Source organism: Dinoponera quadriceps, unplaced genomic scaffold (genome assembly GCF_001313825.1).
Source record: "Dinoponera quadriceps isolate SergipeBrazil2010 unplaced genomic scaffold, ASM131382v1 scaffold1252, whole genome shotgun sequence".
NCBI lineage: Eukaryota > Metazoa > Arthropoda > Insecta > Hymenoptera > Formicidae > Dinoponera > Dinoponera quadriceps.
This window is the reverse complement of record NW_014555363.1, coordinates 144,054-159,902: the sequence shown is the minus strand read 5'-3', so window position 1 is coordinate 159,902 and position 15,849 is coordinate 144,054. Positions and strand designations below refer to the sequence as shown.

At 42.6% G+C, this 15,849-nt stretch overlaps 1 protein-coding gene across 1 annotated transcript in view; it reads right to left on the bottom strand.

Moving 5' to 3' along the window:
- Positions 1–15,849, bottom strand: part of LOC106744036 (synaptotagmin-6) — a 28,783-nt gene that overhangs the window by 4,188 nt on the left and 8,746 nt on the right. The window contains exons 3-9 of the mRNA XM_014618435.1: positions 4,671–4,725; positions 3,900–4,125; positions 2,469–2,705; positions 1,974–2,072; positions 1,287–1,560; positions 460–693; positions 180–347 (exon numbers count right to left, since the gene is read on the bottom strand). Coding sequence (XP_014473921.1) covers positions 180–347; positions 460–693; positions 1,287–1,560; positions 1,974–2,072; positions 2,469–2,705; positions 3,900–4,125; positions 4,671–4,725 — 1,293 coding nt within the window. The remainder of the gene's footprint in view (positions 1–179; positions 348–459; positions 694–1,286; positions 1,561–1,973; positions 2,073–2,468; positions 2,706–3,899; positions 4,126–4,670; positions 4,726–15,849) is intronic.

Sequence of the window (15,849 nt, the reverse complement as noted above, 5' to 3'; positions counted from 1 at the left end):
TATTGAACGTATATAAATCCGACGGTAAATTTCCTTTCTCTTTCTCCCTGTCCTGTAAGAGCTCGGAACTCGTTGAAGCTAAAAGGGCTCACCTACAATGGATTCTTAATGGAATGTTGAAAGTTTCAACAACAGTAACTAAATTTACTGTGCTGATTAATATCAAGAAACAATCGTACCTCTATAGCCGACGACGCCAGTGACGAAGCGGGCACGTTAAATGACATCGCCTCATTCCAGACGGGATTCATCGTCGCCTTCCTAACGGCCGTCTTCTTCTTCTTCTTTATTCTCTTTTCACCGCAGAGAAGGCTGATTTTCGCGAACGGATCCAACGTCTCCTTGTCCTGCGTTCGAAATGTTAATGAAATATTATTCCGGGACAATAGTTGAAGAAAAACAAACCGAGAATATTGTTTGCGAGCTGAGGTGTCCAAATGCCATTAAATTGCGGCCCACCTGCTGGGGAAACAGATTCCTGGCTTTCATTATGAGCACAGTGAGTCTCTCGGCGCTCGGCAAGTAGGACAACGAGACCAAAACTTCCTGGATTTCTTCCGGCGGCTTGCGCTCCCTCGCTATCTCCCCCCAGACGTCCGTCCAAGAAGTGGAGGAGACCGGATCGAGGTTGTCTATCGCCACCCTCAGGGAACCCACCACGTCGTTCCTCGAGAAGCGGTCATAATCGAATACCTGCGATGTTACGACGTCAAATGTTTATATATTAGGGCATAATTGAGGATGTATTGTCTATAATTCGAAATAATGAAAAAATTATGAAAAAATTACAAATTTATCTATATTGCATTTAAAAATAACACCGAAAGTTTGACAATTATTCCGAGGCTGAATCAAAAGTTATTTCATTTTAAAGAAAATTAAATATATATGTAATTAAAATATTTAGTAATTTTGCTTGATAAATATTAACCCCTTAACTTGTACGCTCGAGTTAATTCGAGCGCGCTAAACAGGCCAAACTGTGCACACTCGAGATAATTCGAGCGGTGTTGTATTTTATGCTGCTATAATTTTTCACACTCAAATATAATCGAGAATTGAAAATAACAATGTGAAAGCAAAGAAAAAAATTTTTTTACATAAAAAAAAAATTGATTTTTTTTTAGTCGGTTTAAAAAAAAACTGTGCATTAAGGGGTTAAATTTATAAATGGCCTCGTTTGATTCACCACTGAAAATACGACACCAGTGGTGAATAATACATCCTTAATTGCGATTCCACTTTACTCATCGCCACTTAATAACAGAGTCCAATGACAGAATTACCTGCAACATTAAGGTCTTCTCCTGCAACTCCTCGTAGCTCACGGGGAACTTAAAGTGCTGATTGAAACTCGGATTCGGATTGTTCCGATGGATCTGCGTCTGCCTTTTCCTGGTGTCCACTTCCGGGCTGAGGGTCAGCTTCACGTAGGGATCGTTGAAGCCGCCCTGATCGCTGCCAGCGAGATCCTTCGCCTCGATCAGATGCACGTGCAAGTCCGATCTATCGAAGTCGTACTTCAGGCGCAGGTGAAGCTCGCCAAGATGTTTTCCCGTTCTGCGAACATCACGATTCGTAGGAATTTCATTACTTCCGCTATTTTCGCACGGAAAAAGCAACTCCGTCGGTGTAACTGAATTATCCCGTTGCCTGGGGACCGGATGAAAGCTCGGTCGTAGAGACAGAAAGATTCCCGTAGGAAGTTAGATTGACTGAGTAGTCAATTACTCTCAGTTGTCTCGACCGAGTTTTAACGCAGCTGAACGTTCACACGAACGTTCTCAGTCGCGATAACAGAACCATCATCATCGAGATTTTCATTTCTTGTCGCTTAGTTTTCATCTGGTCCTTATTCTGTTGCAGGAACTGAGTTGTTTTATACCGTGCGGTATTCTTTTTCCTCCTTCTCTCTTTCCGCAGTAAGAGAGATAATAAGATCCACTTTCTGTGGGTCAAGTTTTATTAAGTACCTGCGGGCGCTCAGGAAGACCTTACTGTCTTCTTTTTGGTAGAGATCCGGTTGTAAAGAACCAAGCGGGGAAGCAGGCGGTACGGGGCCACCGTTGTTGCTGTTAAAGGAAACGCGAGAATTTTACGTTGAGAGATGCACATTCTGACGAGGAGAATGCGGTGGAAAAAGAAAATTGGAACAATTCGAGGAATGATCAAAGAGTAATCCTTGCGTGAAAGCGTGTTTTTTTCGTTTTGATCGATGTTTACCAATTTTAATAGACGAACATTTTGAAAATGAATACTGAATATAATCAATGACAGTGCGTGAGAATGATATTCTTTGTATGGTCTTGAAAATTTTGATATTTATGTTGCGTCTAGTTAAATGGTATTATCTGCCTTCACGAGGAGGATAAAATCGTCAACAAGTTTGTGAGAATTTTAGTAATTTTATCATGTTTATACGAAAGAGAGAACTTTATTATTGACTTTCACGTGGATATATTATTTACCTTATGGAAGCACGTGGTGGCGGGATGAGAAGAGGTGACAAGCAACGACTGGCTTGTCTCGAAGTGCCTTGAATGGCATTTATTGGCGAACACACGCAAGTGGAACTTACGCCCGTTGCCAGTGACGACAAAGAGGTCTGCGAAGGCGACGCATTTCCACTGTGCAGGCTGCTCGAGTAACTGGCAGGACTTCCACAACGTGCATCCAAGGACGCCGCCCTAGCTGGTGAAGGAGACCTGTGGGAAGTTTCGAAACTGCACGTCTATGTGCGAGGGAGAAGAAAAATTCAAGAATCCATATTGTACGTAAGATAAGATAATTAATAATAAATAATAAAATAATTGATAGTAGATCAAAAATAAGATAAATATTGAACATAAGATAATTATTTCCTCATTTCAAAGGCTTTAATTATAAGTGTCTCAATATCTTAATTAAAAATGTTTAATTGTTTAAAATATTCCACGAATAAAAAAATTGTTAAAAAAAATAAAACAAACTAACGTTGTGTTTGATTTAGTGTGTTTTATCACGCAATAACTGACATTGAAACGAATAACTGATTAATAATATGCAATAATAACACTGACTACAATTGCTCGATTTAATTTCGGACAATGCAAACTCCAACCGCACATTTTGTGTTTGTGAATTCTCGCTGTTCGATGCAATTGTTTCAGTATAATAACGTGTATATACACTGAGTTTCAAAACGATTTAGATACTCTTTCATGCAATTTAAAACGCATTTATTTTTCAAAAACAAGTTCTCTCATTGGACCATCGCTTGCACTTCGTACGCGTCGAAAAAAAAAGAGTATTTAAATTTAGAGTATTTTAACGTTTCAAAACTCAGTGTACATTTAATTTGTTCAAATATATATAGAGAGATACGAGAAAATATAGAAAGAAAGAATCGGCCCGGAAAAGGGTCGAAGATTTCACCAGTGAAAATAAGTACGCACTTGTTCCGTGCGAATTTTTCGCAATTACGAGAATAAACGACTACTGTTTTATCTAAATAAATCGAGAGAGCTTTGAATGTGGGACAACCGGCACTATTATAAATACACTCGTCACTCGATGTTTACGACTTGACTCGTTAATCGATTCCTCGATTTCCGCGAGCAGTACTCTTCATCACATTCTCGTCGTCGCTCTCAAGGCAAATTCCACGCAAAATCGCTCAAGATTGTTCAAATGGAAAAAAGAAAAAAGAGGACACATTACCAGTTTTTCGACTTTCAAAGTCGATTCTTTTAAGGCTTCCCGAAAGAGAAATTCATTCGTCAATCTCTATCTGGATATTTTCTTTTCTCCCCGAATAACATTACCCTCTTTTCACTGCGATGTTTCGCCGGTTTATCCGCTATATATTACGTACTAAGGGTATAACGAATATATATATGCGTCACATTTTTCCCATCAACCTCGAGTTTCTGCTGGGTGGATACGAAGAGGCGGCGTGTAAAGGGTCGTGTCGAGCATAATGCCGTCCATCCGGACCGAACGCCCTGATTTGAGGCGATGATCCGCGATGACTCGAGGAACAGGATGCACCCTCCAGCGAGCTCTGCGAGCTGACGGACGAGTTTCTCACCAATGTTCGACCACCACTTCCGCCGCCCGGGTAACTGCGACTTTGATGAGGCAAACCTCCAAGCGGAAAACGAATTACGTGTAAAATTATATGAGATGAAAAATTATCATGGTAATAACGGCCGGATAGATTTTTTGAGAAAGTTTCTCTCTCAATCGCATGCGCGCGCCACGATAGCTCGTAAATTTCTTCGTAATTTAATCCCGGCGAGAGGACAAGCGATGAGTGAAGCGCAAGTCTCTCTTTATAAATTGAGTCCCTTGTACGGTTGATAATAAAGGATGATGTTTAAAAGATTATCGATAATCATAAAAAAAATTTGTTTTTAATGCGTTCTTCGATTTAAGATTGTTTGTACATGCAATTCGCAGAAATTAAACTAATGTACGTGCATATTTATGAAGCGTGCATTTATGCATTCTATGAACGTTAATTAAAGCTAATTGAATGTAATTTCTCAGAAACTACATTAAAGAGAGATAGAAAATCCCTTTCTCTCTCTCTCTCTCTCTCCTCCTCTCTCCTTCACGTATACTTAAATTACATATAACTTTGACTAACATTTGCAGTAACGGCTCTATTAAAGTAATTTATGGGTTACCCGATTCAGATGTTGAAGGTTGTACAGCATGTTGCTCCTTTGCAATGTTAAATTCCTGAAACAGAAAATCACAGCATAGAATTCGCTTTAACAACTTCGACGCGGCGCATGCTGGGTTTATTGAATCCGAGCGTGCTACACGCCAAATATTAGTATAGATTTTTAATCAAGTGTATGACAACGTGCACGCTCATCTCTCGCTAAAAAGAAAAAAAAATTAAAAAAACGCGGAGAAATTTCTGACACATTTCTTTGAATGGAAAATTCTGTTGAAATTATTTTTGCGGAATATCACTCACAAGTAGCTCAACTATATAACTATGTATGCTGTATATACTGCAGATATCGTAAATCATTGCACAAATGCTGTTGATATCTATTTTTTTTCAAATTCAGTTGCCATTGTGAATAACAAAATTTGGCACTACCTAATAAAAATATTGGAACAAGAGGTGGGAATTTTCGAAGAACATGACGAAAAGATACGAGAGAAAAATAAAGACTCGTGAAAGTAGGGAAAATTAAATTCTCTTCAAGGTATTTCCATTTTGCAAAATTATTTCTCGGATGTATACTTGTCACACTACATGAGAGAAGTATTTTTTAATTTTCTACTTTCTACTATATATCGTGCGTAATAACAATATACACTCAGAAAATCATCACATTTAAAAAAGAATTTTAATCGAAATAATTCCGAAATCATTGTGAAATAAAATATTCCATGTGTTTGGTTTTAATTAATCTCGTCAACTTTCCCTTATTCTCAGTCAACAAACCTGACCCACGATATAAAATATTAATACCGATTTAATTTTTTTTTATTTACGCGATAACGAATCGATAACTGTGCCCTGTAATGCGCAGATCAATTAAAGGCGTTTGTTGATCGGCGCAAAAGACCGTTAAAAAAAAATTGGTATTAATCGAAGCGATGAAAAGTGTCTCCTCTTTTCTTTTTGGCTTGCGGATACAATTTACAGTGACGAATTATGCGTTTTGTAACTGACTGGCTCGATCCCGCGGTGCCAATATTTATTTTCAAGGCACGTGTAGGTGTTCCGTACCGGCCGAATTACATATTAATTAACGCTTCACCGATACTCTCTCTCTCTCTCTCAGTCATTCTGTCTCGGACATACATGCGGCCTGGTCGTATCGTTGTGTACACGCTCTCTCGTACTGCCCCATCGATATGTAACGTTAATTAGATCTCGTTTCGCCCTGTGCTTAATTTCAGCCGCTTCCGCCTTTGACAACGCGACAGGGAGTCACGTCGATATTTTCCCGTCGGCATTCGCTCGTTACACGCCGTCGGCCGCTTTCTCGTGCGAGATAAACAGCGAGCGGGGGTGGTGTGTGATGCCTTTCAACAAATTTAACGGAGCTCGCACGATCCTCGTCGCGTCATTCCACTTGTCGGCGGAGTTAACGATTTAATTTAAGGACAGACAGCTTGTCTTGCGCGCCGTTGTTGTGAAAACGTCCGTTTTCACAGGCGCTTTGTGGGAAAAAGCGCGAGAATTTCGCGCACTTGAGCAGATAAACTCGTTCGGGAGACCCGAGGAGATTCGCCACCAGCTTAGGGGGAAAAGTGTTAGCGCTTTGCGCGAAAAAACATGGACTTGAGCGCTCCCCGCGGGGTAGTTTCGCGCAGTCCTCTCTCGGGGACACGCAATCTCGAGCGAGTTCCCTAGCGTTCCCTAGGTACTCTCCTCCCATGGTCTTTGAGGGAATAATTGAACGATCGCTTTGAAGTGAAGAGCTCTTCATAAATTATCCAGGAAGCTGTATAACGCACGACGGCAGTACGGAGTACGTATACGCGAAACGCGTACTCGCCGAGGACGGATCTTCGAAGCGCGAAAGATCGGAGAAAAAGAGCCGAAGATGCCAACTTCGAGTTTCAACGTTGTGACGAAAGGGTAGATGGCAGTTAGGGGCGAGGTCGCTGGAAGCTGCCTTTGACGGGTCGATACTTGTGGAGCAGCACAAGCAGAATCCACGGTTCCGCCCATCGAGCCAAAACACCAAAATCTCCGTTCCTCCGACCTTTTTTCGTCTATCACGTGGATACATGCGTATTCTTCCCCTCTCCCTCTCTCTCTTTCTCTCTCCTTCCCTCTCTCTCTCTCTCTCTCTCTCTCTTTCTTTCCCGGAGATCAAGATTTCAGATTTGCATAACGATCCGAGTGAAACCGGGATGTGATCGATGGAACACCGAGTTATGTAGCAAACTTGTTACAGGGATGATACAACTGTTTATGCCCGGCGTTTCGTCGTATTCGTATGTCCATACTTGCGTCGTTATGCAAATTTATACACGCGAGTTCTTTTCTCGACTACACACGACGTGCGTATATGGTCCATCCGATCTCGGAGCGAATTGCACACACGCCTAAGATCTGTACTTTCAGGCAGTTCCCGAGGATGACTTCCGCTAAATTCTGCTTAAGCTAACCGACGATTAACTCGGCCGGCGGAGTTGTCAACATGGAAAATAAATGACAGTTTGCTGTTAAAACGAGGCAGAATATTCTCGTGTGCTCTCTTCCTATAACTGGCATTTAAAATTGCCATCAGTCAAGTATTTTTCATGCTGTTAACGTACACGGAAATAAATGAATAAAGAATTATTAATTGGTTCGCTATTACGGGAGAATTGCTGTTGGCGATTGTGCGGTCGGTTAATCGTCGACTGATTTAATTGAACGGAGAAAAATAATTTGCCAACACAGCAAATTTTACGCTGTCGCAGCTAAATCTGTCAATTACTAGTACAGTGAGAGTATTAATCGCCATTCTCTGGATTATTTAGTTTTACTGAAACCAAATATAAAATAGCAACGATGGTTTCGTTATAACAGCAAAATTATTTTTCTCTGTCCGAAATTTCGTGAAAGTGATCCTGAGTGTGACAATGGAGGTGCGCAAAATGGATAAGTATCGTTATCGAAAGCTATTGTTTTTTTCTCATAATAATTTCAGATAGTACTCGTTGGCTTTCAAATTCAAACGAGATGCGGAGGGTCTCGAATAATATTCTATCTGAGACACAAGAGGGTCGAACGTGAGTCTGTTTTCCTTCGGCGTAAACTCGTGAAGAGTGAAAACTTTCAAGTGCCTTCAAGTTCGAAAATTTTCATATTTCACGAGCTTACGCCAGAGGAAAAGATTCACGATCGGCCATGAGCATTTTGAAATAAAGCTAAATAATGAAGAGCATCGTCGGGCCGATCTTCTCGTCAGAAGTAGTGGAGAGAACAATATTTATTGTCGAATGTCTAAGCAGCACGACGGGAGCACGACGTCAACCTACATGGAGCTCGATTAAATATGAAAACGGACAAAATTAAAAAGAGAAAAAAAATTTGTCAACGCGACCAACTTAATTAAAATCGCTGTAATGATGAAAACTTTTAGCAAATCAAAGGCGCTGCGCTACGACACGTGCGCTCACGGGACAGCACAAAATCGTGAAGCGACGATATCAAAAATTCATACACGCGTGATATAAATCCCTCCCCTTTTCTCGCCTGCCGGAAGTTTTTCATCGCGACGTAACCCGTGTGACTTTAATTTTCACACCGGCGTGAAAAGAAATTAACTCTGCTTTATCATGCAGATTTTGTTTGACACACACAGCGACGATCGCTGCGTAGCAGACTGGAACGAAGTTTCCGTGTAGAGTTGATAAAGCATTTCGTGCTGCCGTCCTGTATGAGCGCGGAGCAGAATATTCGAGGACGTGGCGGGACGAGTCCGCGCGATCGAGGCGAAATATATTCACTCAGAAAATATACTGTTTATCGACCATGCATAACAAGTATTGACGGCAGATTTTTAGTTCCAATTGAAAGGAATGACCTGTGAGCGTCCAGTGAAGCGGCGCGAAAGATACAATACGCGAATATACACAGCGCCGAGCACGCAAATTGTCTCTCGAGACATAAAGATAAAAACTTTAGAGATCTTTCGCCCTCTCTTGTTGAGAAAGAGAGAGAGAGAGAGAGAGACAATCGATAGTTGACGATGAACATGTATATAAATCCATCTTCCTCCGTATATTAAAACAAATTTTACGGAAGTTGAAAAAGACACACTCGCTTTCAAAACGCCTTTTTTTATCTCCCTCTTCTCTTTCTATTAATTCACAATGTGGGTCGCGAGATACTTTCTATTTTCTTTTACCATTGAGCGAAAGCGAATGCAAGCGAAACGTGCGCGCAGCTGTACCAGCCTGAAATGAAACTGGAACAGTCCCTGTGCGAATAACAAAACTAAATTCTATCAGTCTCTATGCCGAAATTGATATCGAAGCGAGAAACTGTTCTGTTATATTTTTTATCTCCTCGCTGCAGTATAACAGTGAGCGTAGCGTTTCTCTTCTCGCAGTTCGAGAAGCATCTCCACCTAAATCGCGAAGCATTACATTCATTATGCAGGATGTCCAAAGTTTTAATGGCCGAACTACGCTAGTATATTCTAAAAATAAGAAAAAAATGTTATATAAACATTTTTTAACAAGGTCTATGGGACCTTTGTTAAAAAATTACAACTAAAAAATGTAAAAATGCACTGCAACACATTTTTTCCGATGAATTTCGCAATGCATTTCGTATCCAATAGAAAAATGTATCTTCTGAACTTATATAATATTTTTTTTCTTATTTTCATCCATAGAACACACTGGCGCAGTTTGGCCGTTAAAACTTAAGACATCTTATACATCGAACTGCTACACGCGCAGAAGGAATAGCTCCCATTCGTCAACCGTGAAAGAAAAGCAAACGGCCGAAATGCTTTCAACCATACGCGCAGATGGGGAGCGAATCAATATATGTAAATGACAGCTTGGTCAATATACTTTTGACTATTCATATTCTCATTCCGCTCAACTCAAATGAAATTAATTGGAAATTAATAACGCGCGACAATGGAAAGTATCGCAAATTGTGCAACAATTAAATTGAAAGGAACAAAGGAAACGTGTTTGCAATTTGCAACAATAATGTTCTTTCGACGATGTGACAGCCGTAGAAATATTATTTACACACGTGTCGGCCAGTCATCGATCAAACGTGACGAAAGTATGGTTAGCGACAGAATAGCTTTAACGCGCAATAAAAACGGGTTATTAGGATATTCTAACCGTGCGTGATTATCGATTCATTATCCATCGATTATTCAAGGAAACGGGAATGCGGTGTGTTAAATCGTTAATCCGTCGCTGTGATAACTTTACATTAATACCCCGACACGAGCGTGCGTGTGTGCGCTTAGAAAATGTTAAAGATTAATATTAGCATTAATGCTAATATTAATATTACAATAGATTAGGTGAATTTTGGTTATCGGCAATTTAGACGTAATTATTAGTGATAATATTAATTTATCCCGTCGGTCAGTATACATCGTCGGATCAAGGAATCCTATAAAGAGATACGAATGGCACTTTGCTCATTTTGATACGAGATCAGGGAAGTAAAGGATCAAATGCGCCGACACGATGCAGATATGAAAGAATGCCGAAGCCGGCGTCGATGAATATACAATTTTGTAAAACAGAGTGACATCATGAAAGAGAACGGCCTTTTCCTCTTAAGAAGAAGAGAATATAACGAAGCGAGTATTCGACGTAGGATAAATTTGTCAGAATTATCACTGAGAATGACACGCGCGTTAACGCCGAGTGATAACGCGAATAGCGCACGACATACGAAGTTTTGCACGAGTCTCTTCATAATTCCTCTAGGAAGAAAACGGTGCCTCGAAGTAAAGCTTTTGTGTTCGCGCGCAAGACAAGCCTCGGCTCGATTCCCTGTCGATTCGCCTCGGCAAATGCGGCGCTCGTGCAGGCACACATACATACACATACACACACACAAGCGCCGTCGGCGCTTATATTTGCGCGAAATAGGGCTATAAATTATGTAATTTGCATAATTGCATCGGAGAATATATCCTAGTTAGATGAGTTGAGAGCGTCGCTCCAATATCGAGACGCTCGGTCGACTTGTAATTACGAACGGCAGTCGAGCGTTGCTGCGTTTAACGTTGGATTCGCGCTCGATCGTAGCGAGATTTTTCAGCGCGTGTGCAGATCAGCGCGAAATGCGACCCGAGGTTATTCCCGGCTCGATAACAGCGATGGAATTATGACTCGTTCGCGGAAACAAGCGTTTTAGGGATCAGACGCAGATACCCGGAGTGATTAACCGCCCTTCGTTTCCTGTCAAACGAAAGGCAGTGGTCCAAAGCACAGTATGCGTCGTTGAGCCGGTGAATTTCACGGTTCGACTGTTCAAAGGGGGAGAATTTCGGTGTAACGTGTACACGGTGAATTTAGGATAAGCATTGCCGTGGGATGTTGTGTCTTTAATATTTGACAACGTCCCCGTCGGATTCCCGGAAATGTACGTCCCGGCTTCACATTGCCAGGAGAACGCAAGATTAGTTCCCGCTTAAGGCCATTCTACAATGACTGTAACGGTACGGCTGTAAGTCTGCAACGTTTAGGTGAAGGACGTAGAATTAAATGTTCTCAAAATGGTACTGTCCGTAATAGACTCGCAGCAAAACTTAAGATAAATCAGTTAGGCAGGAAAAGCTTAGAGATTTAACGCTGAGAAAAAGCGTTTAATGTAACTGTAATCGCACATAGTGCAAGAAATATAATCAGGAGAAAACCATTTCTCTAGTATTGCTATAATGTTAGTGGTAACAATCTTATATGCACATTGTTCTCTCTCTTTCTCTCTGTTTACTACGTTTTTATTAAAACAATAAGAACATATAGTTGGCGCCAAAAATAACTATAATTTTAGTAACAATTATTTTTTTCTCTCAGTGTACGTTAATCTGATTGGTCGACGTAAGGCTACGAGGGATGAGAAATGAAATAATTCACTTCGCTTACGATCTTACGTTGCACTCTACTGCACCGGAAACGGATTCTTACGACTGCGTCTTACGGACTTACGGTTACGCTCTTACGGTCATTGTAGAATGGCCTTTACTTGTTCGGGTAGCGATAGGCGAATGATGAGCGACGTCCCTGCGATCGACTTAATTTCCATTCAATTAATTGTCACGATGGCACAATCGGCCGTCAATTGAAATCCTATATCCTATCGGCGAGCGAACGTTCTTAGGATGATGCGCCGAGGAGGCGGCGGCTCCGCTGTAAAATTCGTTTCGCTCGTAGTGCTTCGCTTTTGCACGATCAATATCGAAACGCGTTGAAAGTCGTAGGAGGTCCTAGTAAGTAGTGTTCTAGTAAGTAGTGTCCTTGTAAGGTAATGTCAAGGCATATGTGACGCCCTGTCACGCAACTGTCATGACAGGTTAAGAAAGATCGCACAAAATAGCGTACATAACAAGAAAAAAGAAGGCCGCATCGGAAACAGCGCAACAAGTGCATTCAGATCCGAAGTGCTGAAGGCGCACAGCAGGTTCGCGAGCGTCTAATAAAGTTTCCGAGGATATTTCGCGAATGTTTTTCCGTGAGATTACGCGCATTAAATTCCACGATGGATGACGAGACGAGCATCTGAGAGGTGTCGTTGGAAACGCCCTCAATTTTTCGGCATCCTCGAGATGCCTGTCGGATTTTTCCGGATTGTTCGCGGAAAGAATCTTCTACTTACGTCCCGGGTGAGATACTTTTATGTTATGGGCTGAAATATATAAATCTTGTGTGTTGGCTTTCTCGCGTGCAGAGTGACGTGCGCGACGAGCGTCTCGTAAAGCATCAACCCTTCTTAGAAAAAGCCCAATTATCAGACGATGGGCAATTTTTCTCACCCCGCACACATTCAAAGAAAAATATTTGACATTCGTAATTATAACGTCATAATTACACAGACCATGTGATGGAAGAATTATAATTAGGAGAATCATTTTTCTAGTAAGTGTTACTATAGTGATAATCACCTTGCATGCATATTGCTCTATTATTTTTGCAGTTGAAGTCACAAATACATATTTCGTTACCAAGAAGTAACGTTTAACCAAAGATACATTTTTTTGGTTGAAATCAAAAAGGGTACAGTTGAGGGTTAAGGTAACCATAAATTCTCAATGTACGTTTCTTCTAACGCGATGGTAGCGATCATCTTCCCTCAAAGAAGACGAAAGGAAAAGACGAATGAAAAATGAAACAGCACACAGCGATGCCAAAAAGCAACAGTTCTCCGAAGAAACATGTGCATTGTTTACTGTACCTCCGAACTGGTCGAAGTTGTACTGTCGGCACTATCGGTATTAGCAACGGAGGAGAGGGGCGACGACCTCGTGCCCCTCTGGGCCCACTTGCCTCTGATTATCGCCACTCCCGTCACAACGCCGATTTTGGTAGCCACGCTCGACGTGCCCGACGTCTTGTCCCCGGTTGCCCCGCTACCACTACCCCCGCTGCCCCCGCTACCGCCACTTCCGCCTCCGACGCATAGCTCCAGGACATCGCCCAGGACTTCCGACAATTTGTCCGGCACTTTGACGAACGTGTGCAAAACAACCGCCTCGAGTTCGAAGGTCACGAGAGCCCGCGGCGAAACCGAGAGCTTGCGGATTCCGAGCGTTATCGTTTAATACCGCAGATGAGCGGGGCAATGTACTCGGTGCATACGACCGATCTGTATCGGAAAATTAGCGAAAAGTGATCAAATGAATTTCACGCGATCTACGTCTCGCCCGCTCGCTAGTAGTCCTTTATATCTGTAATGAAAAAACTTTTACCGTCGCTCGCGCGACACTAAGGACGTCCGACGCGAATCGCTCCGATCTTACCTCGCGTGATTTTCGAGCGAACGCGAAACTTTACGCTTATCGAAACTATCGAGCATTTGGCAAAGTGAACGCGACTCGAATGGAGAGAACAATTACGAGCTCGTCGATCGACGGGAAAATTTTTGCCGAAATGGCACAGAACAATATTTTTATAATATTTTAGAGCGGACATATGATAAATAAGTAAATATACATATATGCGAAACTTTTTATATATGTGTGACTATTTTGTATAATAATATCAATATTGCATGCATATATTTTGTTTTGTGTTTTGAAATACGTGGAGAAACGCAAACGTATCTTAATCGAGCGATACTTCTGATATTTCGCGCTGCATTGTTGTTATTCGTGTTATTATTGTTATTATTTACGGACATAACAATCAATGGAATTGGTCAATTTGTCAATTAACGTGTCGAAGCGAAGGGTACATTTGCCCAGAGTATAATTCGCTTTCGTCGAATCAATCGTACAATCAATCGCGATCACACGCCCCTCATTAATTATCTCATCGCGTTACTTGGTCCGATTCGGACATGGACTCGCCAACCCCGGCCGTACGTGTATGTCATTGATCGAGATACATTTATCTCCCGTATATTCTTCCCTTCGCACCACGCTGCTTCGATATCGCGCGGTTGATTAAAAATCAATACCAGATTATCGAAACAATAGTTCGGCGCCGCAGTGTGCGTCAAGTGTTACTATTGTATGCTCGGTGAGTTAAATATCATTCATTTTTCATGCCTCCATTCAAATTTCTCGAAATAACGTGATCAAAGTCAAGCGCGACCCGTCCGATTTTTGCGAGCGAAAAATGTGACACGCTTCTAAATTGATAATTGAACTCTCTCTCTCTCTCTCTCTCTCTCTCTTTCATCTGCTCACGATCCGTTCTGTTTCTCTCGCGGGCGAGCTCTATTACTCGTGTCCGGTGGTGTCACGTTATCGGAGCTCTCCTACACCATCCTGATTTTTTCCGAACGGTACATACATCACGGAGGATTATTACGGTGTAAGACGTTCTAGACTGATGAAGGAGGACACGTTAGATCGCGTTTCAATAAATGTCGTGAAGACGATGGTGGTAGGCGGTGCTGATCCGAGTATCAGCCGAAATCGATATTTATTTTGATTGACGTCTACTTAAGTTCTCACCAATATTACGGTACCGTCTCCTAGCTCGGACTCGAGTATATCCTTTTTATCCGCGCGATCGATCGCTTCGTCCTTCTTCTTCTTACGAATCTATCTTATTTAAAAAGTTTCGCATGTCTTTCCTTCTACCCCCTTTTCTCTCTCTCTCTCTCTCTCTCTCTCTCTCTCTCTACATTCGCCACTCTCCATTAATCACATACGAGGCTGTACAGGAAGGCTTTTGATTTCATTACGGTTCAGCGGTCGGACATAACCGCAGCTCATTACTCCACCGTGACCTGATCCAATTAATTTTGCGTCATCGACGTCTTCCGTTCTCCCCCGCCCTTCTTTCCCGGCCACTCTCTCCCTTTCTTTCTCTCTTGCTCTCGCCACGCACAGAGAGAGAGAGAGAGAGAGAGAGAGAGAGAGAGAGAGAGAGAGAGAGAGAGAGAGAGACAAATGTTCGAAGTGTCGAGGTCACAACTACTTGGGCGCCACGCCGACCCGATTCGTCATCGGTCGTGGAAATAGACAGCGCGTGAGCGAGCGGAGATTGCTTTAAGAAAAGAAAATTATAAGAGAGAGAAAAGGATAGAAAGAGAGAGAGAGAGAGAGAGAGAGAGAGAGAGAGAGAAAGAGAGAGAGAGAGAGAGAGATAGATCTCGCGACACAATAACATCACGACAATCAATTACACTTATTCCTTGGACTCCCGTCCGTCGACCCTCGTTGCTATACTCGTTAGTTAACTAGCTCGGCGTATCTCTACCCCGTCGCGATCACTCGCAACGGTCACACGATGAATTTCAAGCCCGCACTCGCGCCTACGTACGACGGGGGGATAGCGCGAATACGCGCGACGAATACGACGGTCACGCGTTCTCTCGATCTCGACTGACTCGGATGTGTGTCACCCAGGTGGGTAAGCGGTGGTGGTGGTGTCTGTCACACCGTGCCGCGGGTGCTGAGGCCGACTGACTTCGCTCCGCACCGTATACGCGTCCGACCAGGGTTCGTGCACCACCAGAAAACGGCGATTCGCCGAGCGTAGCTGGCTGGCTGGCTGGAGGTGGTGGCTGGTTCCGTCCGAGGGACGGCGGGGAGATCGCCACCCTCAAGCGGAGGGTGGCGAAAGGCGGAAGAGGAGATGGATATCGGCTACGGGAGAGAAGGAGACAGAGAATGGTGCGTGCGCCGCAACAGGTTACACCTTAGGGACGATATCTCGGGGGAGAGGGGAGGGGGG